This window comes from Oncorhynchus keta, chromosome 2 (assembly GCF_023373465.1).
Source record: "Oncorhynchus keta strain PuntledgeMale-10-30-2019 chromosome 2, Oket_V2, whole genome shotgun sequence".
NCBI classification, from domain to species: domain Eukaryota; kingdom Metazoa; phylum Chordata; class Actinopteri; order Salmoniformes; family Salmonidae; genus Oncorhynchus; species Oncorhynchus keta.
In genome coordinates, this window is record NC_068422.1 from 43,823,272 (window position 1) to 43,838,724 (window position 15,453).

Sequence of the window (15,453 nt, forward strand, 5' to 3'; positions counted from 1 at the left end):
TCTATTCAAAGTTTGAAGTTAATTAATGAAGGGGAAAAGGGGCAAACCAATTACCTCACCCTCAAAACATACCCCCAGACACCCCTCCCTCCTTTTGAGTCTATCTTATAAGTTAAGACACCCACACCCCTCGCTCTTCTCCGGTTCTATATATAGGCCCCCAGACCATCTGCAATAATGATATTGCTCTCTTGATATCCCCATCAGCAATTTATTGCCGTGCAAAGAAGTTTTGGCCGCCACCCCCCACCCTCCACTTTTACTTTTTCCCCCAACCTCCCCTCGCCACCACGGCCCCCGCAGCCCCCCCCTCAAAGATCTGCCATCCAAGCTCTGGGTGGATTTTGCACTCCCTGGGATCTGAGTCCAACCACAGGTCAGAGGCACCCTGTGATTTGTAAACTTCTGACTGAGATTAACCTGAAGCCTTCATCTCCTAATGGTATTAAATATACCTCTGAACAGAAGGATTACAAAAACTGGGTGAGTGGATCATTCCATCAGCTGGATTTTATTAACCAATTGCACGCAGGACTTGACCGTCAACGGCAACCTGGAAAGTAAATAAAATTTGGCAATAGCTTCACCTATAGCATTCACTTAGGATACAAATAACTGCACTTGAGAATTGAATTAATGGTTGAAGATGTTGACTCAATGAGGAAAGCATTATTTCAATTTAAGGGATATAAAGTGCTTTTGACGAAGGCACGGTGAAGTGGTCTTGAAGTTCCTTGATTGTTTTTAGAATTGACCCATGTCTTAAAGGCGCAGGCAGGCTCTGAGGGAATGTGCTGACCACTCCCTTCTGTCCAACTGCACATTTTATATGGTGTGCAAAGCCTGGAGGGGGGAGGATGGGACCTGAGGTTGTGATCATTTGACAGATGCTTTACATCTGTAAAGTCCTCCTCCACAATTCTTCCTCTAATCCCCCCAACCTCTCACCATCTTAATTCAACTTTTTAGGAAAATTCGATCATTCCCTTCACAATTGTGCCAGTGTGTATGTGTTTGTATATGAATGTCCATTGCGTTTCACACATCTGATAGTCCACTGACGCCACTACTAGTCGATAAAAGGTCTTGGCTGAAAATGGCGCTTAAAAATAGCTCTGGTGGATTGGGTTACAGTCAGTCGATGTGATGCCAAGTTTGCCATTGACAGGGTCTTAAAGAAGCTGCAGACTCTCAGGACATGCAGGACAGTATGGCTCAAAGGAGAACAACAGTGCAGAACTACAGCATATAGAAAGGGATCTGTAAGACATTAACTTCCTAGGTGGCATGGAGCTTACCCACATGACAAAATGCTATAGTATACTACGGTATAAATACTATAGTATTCACTGTAGTGTTTTTGCCGACTTTACAGTAGTATTCACTGTTGGAGGGTTTTTGCCGACTAAATCCTGTAGTATTTACTGTTGCGTTGCCGTACATGACTGCAGTATACTGTAGTATTTACAGTTTACTATAGTATAAATACTGTCATTACTGTGGTGTGGTGTTTTTGCAAACTGTAGTATACTGTAGTATTTACTGTAGTGTTTTTGTTTTATTGTCTTTGACATAGCAGTGGGGGCTTTCTCCTTGAGGAAACCTACTGGACAAAATACACAAAGAGCTCATTTTCCATAACCTGTAGGTAGTGTAGGTACAGTGCCTTTGGAAAGTATTCAGACACGTTGACTTTTTCATAATGCTGTTACCTTACAGGCATATTCTAAAATGGATTAAATCATTTTTCCCCTCATCAATCTACACACAATACCCCATAATGACAAAGCAAAAACATGTTTTTTGATTTTTTTTTTGCTCATTTGTATAAAAAAAAAAGGAAATATCTTATTTACATAAATATTCAGACCCCTTACTCAGTACTTTCTTGAAGCACCTTTGGCAGCGATTACAGCCTTGAGTCTTCTTGGATATGACGCTACAAGGTTGGCACACCTGTATTTGGGGAGATTCTCCTATTCTTCTCTGCAGATCCTCTCAAGGCCAAAGAGTTCAATCTTGGTTACATCAGACCAGAAAATCTTGTTTTTCAAGGTCTGAGAGTCCTTTAGGTACCTTTTGGAAAACTCTGTGTTGTTGGGGACTTTCAATGTTGCAGACATTTTCTGCTACCCTTCCCCAGATCTGTGCCTTGACGCAATCCTGTCTCGGAGCTCTACGGACAATTCCTTCGACCTCATGGCTTGGTTTTTGCTCTGACATGCTCTTTCAACTGTGGGACCATATATAGACAGGTGTGTGCCTTTCCAAATCATGTCCAATCAATTGAATTTTACCACAGGTGGACTCTAATCAAGTTGTAGAATCATCTCAAGGATGATCAATGGAAATCAAATCAAATCAAATTGTATTTGTCACATACACATGATTAGCAGATGTGAATGCGAGTGTAGCGAAATGCTTGTGCTTCTAGTTCCGACAATACAGTAATATCCAACGAGTAATCTAAATTAACAATTTCACAACAATTACCTTATAAACACAAGTGTAAAGGAATGAATAAGAATATGTACATATAAATATATGAATGAGTGATGGTACAGAATGGCACAGGCAAGATGCAGTAGATGGTATAGAGTACAGTATATACATATGAGATGAGTAATGTAGGGTATGTAAACATATAAAAGTGGCATTGTTTAAAGTGGCTAGTGATACATTACACCAAGATGGCAAGATGCAGTAGATGGTATAGAGTACAGTATATACATATGAGATGAGTAATGTAGGGTATGTAAACATTATATGAAGTGGCATTGTTTAAAGTGACTAGTGATACATTTATTACATAAACTTTTCCATTATTAAAGTGGCTGGAGTTGAGTCAGTATGTTGGCAGCAGCCACTCAATGTTAGTGATGGCTATTTAACAGTCTGATGGCCTTGAGATAGAAGCTGTTTTTCAGTCTCTCGGTCCCTGCTTTGATGCACCTGTACTGACCTCGCCTTCTGGATGATAGCGGGGTGAAGAGGTAATGATGCGTTGTGCAGACCTTACGGTTGTGGGCGGAGCAGTTGCCGTACCAGGCGGTGATACAGCTCGACAGGATGCTCTTGATTGTCCATCTGTAAAATTGTGTTAGTGTTTTTGGCGACAAGCCAAATTTCTTCAGCCTCCTGAGGTTGAAGAAAGAGTTTGTCCGTGATGTGTACGCCGAGGAACTTCAAACTTTTCACCCTCTCCACTACTGTACTGTCGATGTGGATAGGGGGATGCTCCCTCTGCTGTTTCCTGAAGGCCACGATCATCTCCTTTGTTTTGTTGACGTTGAGTGTGAGGTTATTTTCCTGACACCGCACTCCAAGGGCCCTCACCTCCTCCCTGTACGCCGTCTCGTCGTTGTTGGTAATCAAGCCTACCACTGTAGTGTCGTCTGCAAAGTGTTGACTGTTTTTGTGGACTGTTGTCACATCCTGACCATAGAAAACCTGTATTTTCTATGATAGAGTAGGTCAGGGCTTGACTAGGGTTTTTTGTTCTAGTTTATATTTTCTATGTGGGGTTCTAGGTTTGATTTTCTATGTTGGTGATTTGTATGATTCCCGATTAGAGGCAGCTGGTTATCGTTGTCTCTACTTGGGGATCATACTTAAGTAGCATTTTTTCCACCTGTGGGTTATGGGATATTGTTTATGTTTAGTTGCTTGTTAGCACTGCATTGTCGTCACCGTTCGTTTATTCTTTATTGTTTTGTATTTGCTTAAGTTTCACTTCAGTCATTAAAAGTATGTGGAACTCTATGTACGCTGCGCCTTGGTCTGACCATCATCATTACGAACAATGTAACAGAATATCTGTCACTCCTTGACCTTAGATATCTTTTTAATTCTCTATTTGGATAGGTCAGCGTGTGACTAGGGTGGGCAATCTATGTTTTCTATTTCTTTGTTGGGCCGGCCATGGGCCGGAGCCTCCAGTGATGATCCATGGCGCGGCGCCTCCAGTGTTGATCCATGGCTCGGAGACTCCAGTGACGATCCAAGGTCCGGAGTCTCCAGCGACAGTCTGCAGTCCGGAGCCTCCAGCGACGGTTCCCGGTCCGGAGTCCCGAGCGACGATCTACGGTCCGGAGCTTCCAGCGACGATCCCCGCACCAGAGGCGCCGACGAATTTGAGGCGCCACGAGCGGAGCAGGGTCTGCGTCCCGCACCGGAGCCACCACCGAGGGGGGGGGGTACTGTCACGCCTTGACCTTAGAGATCTTTTTAATTCTCAATTTTGATAGGTCAGGGTGTGACTAGGGTGGGAAATCTATGTTTTCTATCTCTTTGTTGGCACGGGTATGGTTCCCAATCAGAGGCAACTGTCTATCGTTGTCTCTGATTGGGGATCATACTTAGGCAGCCTTTTTCCACCTGTAGTTTGTGGGATCTTGTTTTTGGAACAGTGCTGTTTAGCCCTACTAGACGTTACATTACTCGTTACTCCTCGCACTCTCCCTCAAGTGGGCTTTTCCAGTCAGGTGCGTCCGTTGCCTGCTCCTCGCGCTCGCCCTGAGGTGCGTGTCACCTGTGGGTTATGGGATATTGTTTATGTTTAGTTGCTTGTTAACACTGAATTGTTGTCACGGTTCGTTTATTCTTTATTGTTTTGTATTTGCTTAAGTTTCACTTTATTCATTAAAAGTATGTGGAACTCTATGTAAGCTGCGCCTTGGTCCGACCATCATTATTACGAACAACTGTAGTGTTTTGAGGACATTATTGTAGTATTTACTGTAGTGTTTTTGCGCTCTGTAGTATACTGTATTTACTATTGTATTCTATAGTATAATACACAATTCTATAGTAAGTACTACACATGGTTGAGGTATAGTATTCTATAGTAAACTAGCAACCTAGACTACAGAGTTCCTGTGGCAGATTTATATGATTATAGCCATGTTCATATTATGCATCAAATTGGATTGATCTGTCTACTGCAAATTGGATTGATCTGAAAGTCTTGGTAGTTTGTTCTAATAGCCTTATGCAGAGGAATGTGTTTACTGCACCCACCGTAGGTCTATATACCGTATGTGTTAAACCTATCTAATGTCTTGAGTGTTCAGACCAAACAGAACTGAAACCTACAGTGGTCTATATATTTCCTCTTGGACAGACATCTGTTGGTTATGGGAATGTTAGGACTCTGAAGGCATTGACGTGCACTTTGAACAATGAGCAAGGTGCAGTCTGCATCTAGTCTGCATAGCCTCATAAGTGTCGGTCCCAAGCAGGGTTGGTGGTTGGTTGGTCTTTAAATGGTGCAATGGTTAGAGACTATCACTAGAGGGACTCCTATCTCCTCTCTCTGTCTCCTTTCCACAAGTAGTTTTTTAAAACTGTGTGGCTACATATATATATTCTAAATCGGACATATTATACAGTAGCTTGGTATGTTGTGTGATCTTTTCTAACTTTCTGTTTACTTGTGTTCTCAGTCTGCAGTTATGCCTCATGGAAGACCTGCCCCACCTAACAAGAGGAAAAAGCCCTCTAAGATCATCACTGACCTGTCACATGTCACTCAAGATGGTAAGGCACAAGCATGTGAGCTCAAAAACACAATACATGTACAAAATTATAAACTGGGTAGTTCGAGCCCTGAATGCTGATTGGCTGACAGCCGTGGCATATCAGACCACATACCACGGGTATGAAAAAAACTTTATTTTTACTGTTCTAATTACATTGGTAACCAGTTTATAATAGCAATAAGGCATCTCTGGGGTTTGTGCTATATGGCCAATATACCATAGCTAAGGGCTGTATCCAGGCACTCCGTGTGGTGTCGTGCTTAAGAACAGTCCTTAGCCATGGTATATTGGCCATATACCACACCCCCTCGTGCCTTATTGCTATATTTCTGGCATATCATTAAAGATTATAGGGACATCTTCAAAACTATGTGAGAGACCATACAGTACCATACATTAAACTCTGCTCAGTAACATTGATCAATATGAGCCTATGGCATTATCAAGAGTAACATACTGTACTAACTGGTAAACATAGAGGGCAGGCAGTAAGACACCTTCCAAAGGTGAGAACTCTCAAGGAGGCCTGGTCTCCCTATGGGCCAGCAGCTGGTCCAAGAGACTGGATCCACTGTTGACAGCTTTTTTGGGTCACATCACAGAGAATGAAAAGATAAGTTATTTATAGCCTAATTATTTTGTTCATTGGGGACATTGTCAAGATCTCTGTGCACTTGTCAGGGAAGCTCCTCCACATGTTTGCACTTAACATGTCCTAATGACTAGCGCCCTGTCACACACAAACATATATCTCCTAGATTCCACAGCACAATTACAATCTGTCCTTTGCAGTCATTGCAGTAATGGTTTACCCCCCCTCCCTCTCAGCTGTTGAGTCACAGGATCCATAGTTCAGGCGATGGCATAAATGCATTTTTATGAAAAATGATGACAGGTGTTTTCCCCTCCACCCATTAAGTGGTAAAAAAAGTAAATATTTGTGCTGCTCTTACACTTTTTGTGTCAAGTGTCCTGACAGATATAGCAATAAGGCCTAAGCAGAAAGCTGTGTTTTAACACAATGTGGCAGTGCATGCTGCTCCAAGCTGACCAGTGTTCAAACGCATTCCCCTCCACGTCTGTTATAACTTATAACATACATAGACAGAAATCATCTTTGAATTACGTAACTAGTGTTGGATTTTAAAGGGATAGTTCAGGATTACAAAATGCAGCAGCAGTTATTGAAACACAAGTATTGTCCTTTTTGAACAGCAAATGTTATTGGCATGAAAGCAGACAGGAATGGTAAATTATTAAATCGGCCAAATTATTGAGGTTGAGTGCAGTCAAAAATGTGATTTTTATGTGTTTCATACAGTACCAGTCAAAAGCTTGGACACACCTACTAATTCAAGGGTTTTTCTTTATGTTTACTATTTTCTACATTGTAGAATAACAGTAAAGACATCAAAACTATGAAATAACACATATGGAATCATAATAACCAAAAAAGTGTTAAACAAATCCAAATATATAGCCACCCTTTGCCTTGATGACAGCTTTGCACATTCTTGGCATTCTCTCAACCAGCTTCATTACATTTACATTTACATTTACATTTAAGTCATTTAGCAGACGCTCTTATCCAGAGCGACTTACAAATTGGTGCATTCACCTTATGACATCCAGTGGAACAGCCACTTTACAATAGTGCATCTAAATCTTTTAAGGGGGGTGAGAAGGATTACTTTATCCTATCCTAGGTATTCCTTAAAGAGGTGGGGTTTCAGGTGTCTCCGGAAGGTGGTGATTGACTCCGCTGTCCTGGCGTGGACACTACACTAATCAAGTCGTGAGGGAGTTTGTTCCACCATTGGGGAGCCAGAGCAGCGAACAGTTTTGACTGGGCTGAGCGGGAACTGTACTTCCTCAGTGGTAGGGAGGCGAGCAGGCCAGAGGTGGATGAACGCAGTGCCCTTGTTTGGGTGTAGGGCCTGATCAGAGCCTGGAGGTACTGAGGTGCCGTTCCCTCACAGCTCCGTAGGCAAGCACCATGGTCTTGTAGCGGATGCGAGCTTCAACTGGAAGCCAGTGGAGAGAGCGGAGGAGCGGGGTGACGTGAGAGAACTTGGGAAGGTTGAACACCAGACGGGCTGCGGCGTTCTGGATGAGTTGTAGGGGTTTAATGGCACAGGCAGGGAGCCCAGCCAACAGCGAGTTGCAGTAATCCAGACGGGAGATGACAAGTGCCTGGATTAGGACCTGCGCCGCTTCCTGTGTGAGGCAGGGTCGTACTCTGCGGATGTTGTAGAGCATGAACCTACAGGAACGGGCCACCGCCTTGATGTTAGTTGATTAGACAAAATCAAACGTTTGAGAACGACAGGGTGTTGTCCAGGATCACGCCAAGGTTCTTAGCGCTCTGGGAGGAGGACACATTCATTCACATTCATGAAGTAAACACTTGGAATGCATTTCAATTAACAGGTGTGTTAAAATGAATTTGTGGAATTTCTTTCCTTTTTAATTTGTTTGAGTCAATCAGTTGTATTGTGACAAGGTAGGTTTGGTATACAGAAGATAGCCCTATTTAGTAAAAGACCAAGTCCATATTATGGAAGGAATAGCTCAAATAAGCAAAGAGAAATGACAGTCCATCATTACTTTAAGACATGAAGGTCAGTCAATCAGGAAAATGTCAAGAACTTTGAAAGTTTCTTCAAATGCATTGAAAAAAAAATATCAAGTGCTATGGTGAAACTAGCTCTCATGAGGACCACCACAGGAAAGAGGATAAGTTCATTAAAGTTTCCAGCCTCAGAAATTGAAGCCCAAATAAATGCTTCACAGAGTTTAAGTAACAGCCACATCTCCATCAACTGTTCAGAGGAGACTGCGTGAATCTGGCCTTCATGGACGAACTGCTGCAAAGAAACCACTACTAAAGGACACCAATAATAAGAAGAGACTTGCTTGGGCCAAGAAACACGAGCAATGGACATTAGACTGGTGGAAATCTGTCCTTTGGTCTGATGAGTCCAAATTTTAGATTTTGGTTCCAACCGCCGTGTTTCTGTCCGTGACTGTGGGAAGAATTGGAGTCAATATTGCGCCAGCATCCCTGTGGACTTTTTTTGACACCTTGGAGAGTCCTTGACGCGATGAATTGAGGCTGTTCTGAGGGCAAAGGTGTTCCTAATGCTTTGCACACTCAGTGTAGGCCCAGAGGTTCAAGCTTTGCTTGATTTTAAATGAGTGATTGTGAGTTAATGAAAACATGTCGATTCACATCTCCATCTCAACCAAAAATCAAAAGGGATTATAGGATTATGCCAGTGGATCAGATGGAACTATTCAAACCGTAGATATATGTCCTTTAAATGTTGATAGTTGGTAGTTGTCAACCAAACACAGTTCAATAAGCTATTACATTTGTAAGACAGAAAGTTGCCTAATATTAAGGCTACCTTACAAACAACTAATGTAATGTTATTCATTCAAACTTACAACGAGTAACACATCAATGGACACATTTTGAGGTTAGTGTGACAGTAAATGTCTTCTGATGTAATCATAGAAAACCTACATGTTCAGGGTCACAGGTCTGTGGAAATGTTCACAATTGCTATAATCATCTACACAGAAACTCAAACGGCATTGCTCACTTGCACCATGTAATCTCAAATAATTGCAGTCCAGGTCATTTAGTTGTGCTATTAGATTAAACACAGTGCTAACACATTAAGTTGTTGTATAAATAAACAAAATATCTGACATTGACATATTCCCATTTGAACTTTGGTGTGCTTTGAAATGGTTGAAGGCACCATGAGAACGAAACCAAAAATCAGACATTGATTTTCCAATGGAATTTGGTTGTGCTTTTTTTTGATGGTTGAAAGCATAGTGACAACATAATGGGAATCAAAATAACTTTTTTGGGTTGGAATCTCATTGCTCAATGTATCTACCAAATATTACTAAATGCTCCATGTTAAAATGACATGGTGTGCCCAGTGGGCACGCGGTAAATGAGTTAAAACAAGTCACGTAATAAGTTGCATGGTTCACTCTGTCAAAATAGTCAAAAAGAAACAAAAAAAAAGGTTATTAGCAAATAGCAATTTCTCAAACAAGAATTTTGCAAGGATTGTCTGGGAGTGGTTTGAGTGGGGAGGGGAAAACTGAAAATTAGCGCTTATTGGCAGAGAGGTTTGGAACTCTTTCTTACTGGCCTATTAAGCATATTTTTAATCCTGAACTTATTTAGGCTTGCTATAACAAAGGTGTTGAATACTTATTGACTCAACACATTTCAGCTTTTCATTTTATATTCATTTGTCAAAAATTCTAAAACAATCATTTCACTTTGACATTATGGGGTATTTTGTGTAGGCCAGTGATACAACATTTAAAATTCAGGTTGTAACACAACAAAACATGGAAAAATTCAAGGGGTGTGAATACTTTATGAAGGCACCGTATACGTGCTACCGTAGCTTTAGAGTTGATGTGGAACCTGTGCAGTGTTATGCATTTTAGACTCTCTCCCTTCACCCATCCTCTCTGTTTCAACGCCCTGTGACTTCTGACAGATGGATCATAAGCACTGAGAACAGAACAAATGGAGATAACACAGATATGAAAATAGCTCAGGCCTTACCTCATAAAGCTTCAGTCAAAAGCTAGTCATTCTCAGCCAGGCCCAGACTTAGGGAGGAGTTGTTCTCTGCTCTCTCTCCTTCTCTCCACATTGTTGAAGAATTGCCAGTTCATCTTTGAGCAGAGTGATTTATGAATTTTCCACCATAATGACAGCAAGAATCTGAGAGCAACCCCCTCCTACGCAATCATCTGCACTGAGCGTAATTTCTGCTCTGATGTAAAGATCACATCACATCGACACAGATGTATTTTCTAGGTGAAGGATAAATGATGCACATAAAGTACTGTAACATTTATTCAAACAATGATAAGCAAACCGTGGGACCAATTCAAACCAAACGGGGTTTACAGAATAAGTCCAAATATGATTCTTTCTGCATAGGGAGATGCATTGTTGAGTGTCTTTTTTGTATCACAATGCAGACCTTGTTGAGTCCAGAATTCAAACTTGAACAATTGCTGCACCAGAAGAATGATGTTTTTCCATTTACCTGGTCACCAAGTTTAATTGAATAGAGCCGTATACAGAATGTGCATCCAGTATACTATAGGAAATCAATATGAGAAATCAATAGACAATGTATGAATTTCTCATCTGCAGAGTTTGAGCCTGAGGCATCAGAGTTTGACCTGGGGATGAAGATCAAGACTCCCAAGGACACCATGCTGGAGGAGCTGAACCTCTTCACCAACAAGGGCTCCAAGATGTTCAAGATGAGGCAGAAACGTGTGGAGAAGTTCATATATGAGAACAACCCTGACCTCTTCGGCAGTGAGTCTATGGTAAGAAAATGGTAAATCCAGCTGTGCCACCAGAGACTCTGGGTTCGCGCCCAGGATCTGTCGTAACCGGCCGCGACCGGGAGGTCCGTGGTGCGACGCACAATTGGCCTAGCGTCGTCCGGGTTAGGAGGGGTTGGCCGGCAGGGATATCCTTGTCTCATCGTGCACCAGCAACCCCTGTGGCAGGCCGGGCGCAGTGCGCGCTAACCAAGGTTGCCAGGTGCACGGTGTTTCCTCCGACACATTGGTGCGGCTGGCTTCCGGGTTGGATGCGCGCTGTGTTAAGAAGCAGTGCGGCTTGGTTGGGTTGTGTATCGGAGGACGCATCGCTTTCAACCTTTGTCTCTCCCGAGCCCGTACGGGAGTTGTAGCGATGAGACAAGATAGTAGCTACTAAACATTTGGATACCACAACATTGGGGAGAAAACGGGGTAAAAGTCACACAAAAAAGAAAAGCAAATGGTAAATCATCCAAGTCAAAATGATAAACTTGTTTTAACAATAATAAATGTTAGTGTTATAGTATAATTAATATAATATAAATGCTGTCCAAAGAGCTTTAACATAAAACAATTGCAGTGAAAATTGGTAACGGATGAGGTAAAAACGTTATCCCATGGATAGGCTACCAATGTATATTTCAACAACCAGTAGGATTGCGGTCCGAGAGTACTTAGCACCTCTGAACAGTGTCGGACATAATTTGCACATCGACTGCAAACCGATTCTACACGTAGAAATCGGCAGTCGCCCACCGGTGGGTGGTCCCTATAACACACTGCGCCAACAGCAAGCAAACGAATGGCGAATTAACGGCCCCCCTACTGTACAAAATGACAATCAGTCTGGTGAGTTTTCTTCTTTACATGCTTGTGTGTATTTCAGGAGAACTTCCAGAAGTTGGTCCCCAGCCTGGGTGGTACAATGATGTTGGATGCTAGTGGACACATGGTGGACAAGCAATCAGGCCCTCCTGCACCCCCTCCCAAACCAGGCAAAGATGGGCATGGTCATGGTAATGAACATGGTCATGATCATGAGCATGGACATGAGCATGGTAATGAGCATGGGCGCCATGGATACCAGGGACATGTACATCATGATGATGTTGCTCCAGGAGAACATGGTCATGGTCAGTATCCATTCAAATTAGCTCATGATCATAGAAAAACTACAGAGTGATTTTGGAACGAGTTCTATGGACCTGCAGTCAGGGGTGTCATGCCCATAGGGGGTAAAAAGGCACGTGCCCCCTCAGATATATCCTGTTTTAGACATTTTTTTAAACTTAATCATCACCAGCAACATATGGGAAAATAGCTAGTTTCTATGATTTGTAGTCAAAAAGATAGAGGAAGATAAGTGTTTCTAATGATCACTATCTTTGTTGACTATAAAATATAGAAACACGCCATTTTCACATCTGTTGATGTTGGGTTGATGCTGGAGACGATGAATATGATGATGATGACATTTTACAAATGACCCGTTAAATGAATGACTAAACAAAATGTTTTAACCCAGTTTTATCATAATTATTCATAAAAATATCTGACTGGACGATTTTAGCTGCTGTTGATGGCCAGGAGTTGTTTGTAAATTGATGTGATCAAGCTAAACTCAGCAAAAAAATAAACTCCCCTTTTTCAGGACCCCGTTCTTCAAAGATAATTCGTAAAAATCCAAATAACTTCACAGATCTTCATTGTAAAGGGTTTAAACACTGTTTCCCATGCTTGTTCAATGAACCTTATATGTTTATAGGTTCCCAATCTCCCAACTTCATAACTAGCTACCAAGCCATTTCAGGCTATCAATCAAGTTAGAGTAGCTTATCTATCTATCTTAGCTGGCATGCCTGCTGGCAAGGTTGCTAGGCTTTAGAAAAGCTAGCAATTACTAAATGTACTGAAAAAGACCCATCTCTTTCAACCTAGATTTTAGCAGAGATGCATATTTGTAAAAAAAACAAAAACAATTATTATTTAAAAATATATATAATTTAGGCACAATGATTATGGCTGTAGATTGCAGGAAAAAGCCATTTCAGGTGTTTGGGATATGTTAAATTCTTCAACTTCCACCTACACCCCCCCTCCAACCCCATGTACTTCGTGCCCCCTCTAAAATAATGGGTGAATGATGCCCATGCCTGTAGTGCAATCAATATATCAAAATTGGATATCATCTCATAGAAAATATGTTTTTTGGACTCACTGTTTTCCTCCTACAGGTAGTCATGGAGTAGAGGTTGCCTTAGACAAAGCCAAGAAAAGGCATGATTATGTTCCCTCATACATATCACCGTGGGAAAAGGCCATGAAGGGCAACCAGGAGCTGACATCCAGCATGAGATATCATATGCCAGGCCCCCATGCCCACCTTGATTTGCCCAAGTACAAGTCTTTCAACAGGTACAGTCCCCTCTATGTCTTGCTTGGTCGACTCCATAGCATTTTAAAAGGATTTCTTTGAAATGAGTGTGAAATAGTGGAGCCCACCCATTTCCTGTAAAAATCGGACTCTTATATTGTCCATCCAGGTATGTGAGGCACATCGACAGAAGTTGCCCATACAAGATCCATTTCACTTATCAGTCTGATCTTCTTTTGTTGCCCATCACTTTATCTGTCTTAGGAGTGCTACACCATTTGGGGGCTTTGATAAGGCCTCTCAGCTCATGACCTTCCAACTGCCAGACACCCATGAGGTGGCCCATGAGGAGCCTGAACCAGCTGTGGTATACCAGCATGACATTGGCGCTCGACCCTCCTTCAACCGCACTCCTATAGGCTGGGTGGGAAGCAGTGAGCCCAGCAGCATCCACATGGAGTTGGATGCCCTGCCCTTCGATGGGGAGACTGACGACCTGTGAACAGCATGCCCCACAGACCCAGATGTGCAGACAAAGACCGCGCACAATATATACATCTACATAAAAAAAACATAACACTTTTTTAGAAAGGTTTGTGAGCCAGTCAACTTTTCCTTGAGTTCAATTCATGAAATAAATAGTTTATGAAAACAAACCACAAAGCTCAATATTGGGCTCTTTAAATTAGAATGCAAGATAGAGAGAGAGAAAGAAAGAAAGAAAGAAAGAGGGGGTGATTAGTTAGTATGTTTGCAACAAAGAAATCAATCATGAACAAAGACATCAATTGTGAGCCTATTGTGTTCAACTTCCCAGTGAACACAGGAGGCTACCATAACTGTGATTTATGCGTACTCTTATTTTTTTCCCCATTATGATTCATTTAGTAGGCATAGTATATTGTTCAATCACACAAATCTCCAGCTCAGTCACGAAGCAGCAGCATAATATAGTTTGTCCATGAGGAGAGACAAATAAACAGGACTGAAGGGTTGAACTTTGTTTCGTTTTTTTCTGTGTCAGCATGTTGCTGTGTCCACTGCTCATTCGGGAGAGCTACAAGTTGTTCCTCTAGCTATAGCCTTCTACCATCATGGTTTTTACTGTATTTCTCTGTTTTCTGTGTTTCTGTGCCACTTTGACTTTTGACAGCTTTGTCAAGGCCCTGCAAATCCAGCAGCCTAGCCTAGGATGCATGCAGTAAGCGTGAGGTGTGCTAATTTCTGTTGCGTGATAGAGATTGTGATGAACTAATACAGTACTGCATCACCCACGATTTCTCCCTAATAAACTTTTTCCAATTGTAGTTTATGTCTGTTGTACTTTGTATGTCCAGTGTAGGCTACTATAATTGTTTTCGGAACAAATAATGGAAGTGACAAGGGGTTAGTTTAATGAATGTGTGGGCCCTAAGCCTCTTTAGGGCCCATCAATACAATTCACTTGATGGTAGACAGTAACATGGATGCATTTCAAAGGATCCTTACCTGTGACAAACAGTCTTGAAAATGTGAAATAATATCATCAGTCTACCCCTTGCTTTCCTCCCCGGTTACGCACTTGGCTATCGCCTTCTCTCAACACCCCGAGACAAAATATCGCGAGTATTGGTTGCCTTGGCTGCAGCACAGGGTGTCGCTAGAGGAGGTTTGATTGGGATTTAGCGGCAGAGCGTTTGACTCGAGTCACTCCAGATAAGATTACCGTTCTCCTAGCAGCGGGATATTATGCTGAGGGCAGGATATTATACTGGCAGCACGATTGCGAATGTATTTTTCTAAATAAGAGTCCCCATGCAAAGCCATGCTAAACTTAGTGACTATTGTTTTTTTTTTAAGTTTTTTTTTTACTTTAGTGAAGTACAACTGTTTTTCTCAGCATCGCAACCACCTTGCAAAAAAATAAATGGAGCATTTTATGTTGTTTTATTTATTAATACCAGCATTTCTTTTAAAAGTTTACAAAAAGTACAGGTATGCTGAAAGCACAGAAGCCTGGGAAGGGGCTCATAGTAATGGCTGGAATGGAATGGTTAAAATGCGGAAACCACTTGTTTGATACCAATCCATTAATAACACTCCAGCCATTACAATAAGCTTGTTCTCTCCAATTAAGGTGCCACACGCTGCCTGTGGTTGAACGCTATT

The 15,453-nt window shown here is 41.9% G+C and overlaps 1 protein-coding gene across 3 annotated transcripts; it reads left to right on the plus strand.

Annotated features, from left to right (window-relative positions):
- Positions 1-304: 304 nt before the first annotated feature.
- On the plus strand, positions 305-14,612 carry LOC118400915 (myozenin-1-like). 3 transcript variants are annotated; one of them, XM_035797940.2, is made up of 6 exons: positions 305-483; positions 5,445-5,538; positions 10,750-10,931; positions 11,818-11,926; positions 13,166-13,346; positions 13,570-14,612. In XM_035797940.2, the coding sequence occupies exons 2-6, from the start codon at positions 5,454-5,456 to the stop codon at positions 13,805-13,807; spliced, it is 795 nt and encodes a 264-aa protein (XP_035653833.1). In that variant the 5' UTR covers positions 305-483; positions 5,445-5,453; the 3' UTR covers positions 13,808-14,612. The 3 variants fall into 3 exon arrangements, with proteins under 3 accessions (XP_035653833.1, XP_035653814.1, XP_035653823.1); XM_035797921.2 differs by having other exon boundaries at positions 306-483; positions 11,818-12,064; XM_035797930.2 differs by having other exon boundaries at positions 307-483; positions 11,818-11,947.
- Positions 14,613-15,453: the final 841 nt, after the last annotated feature.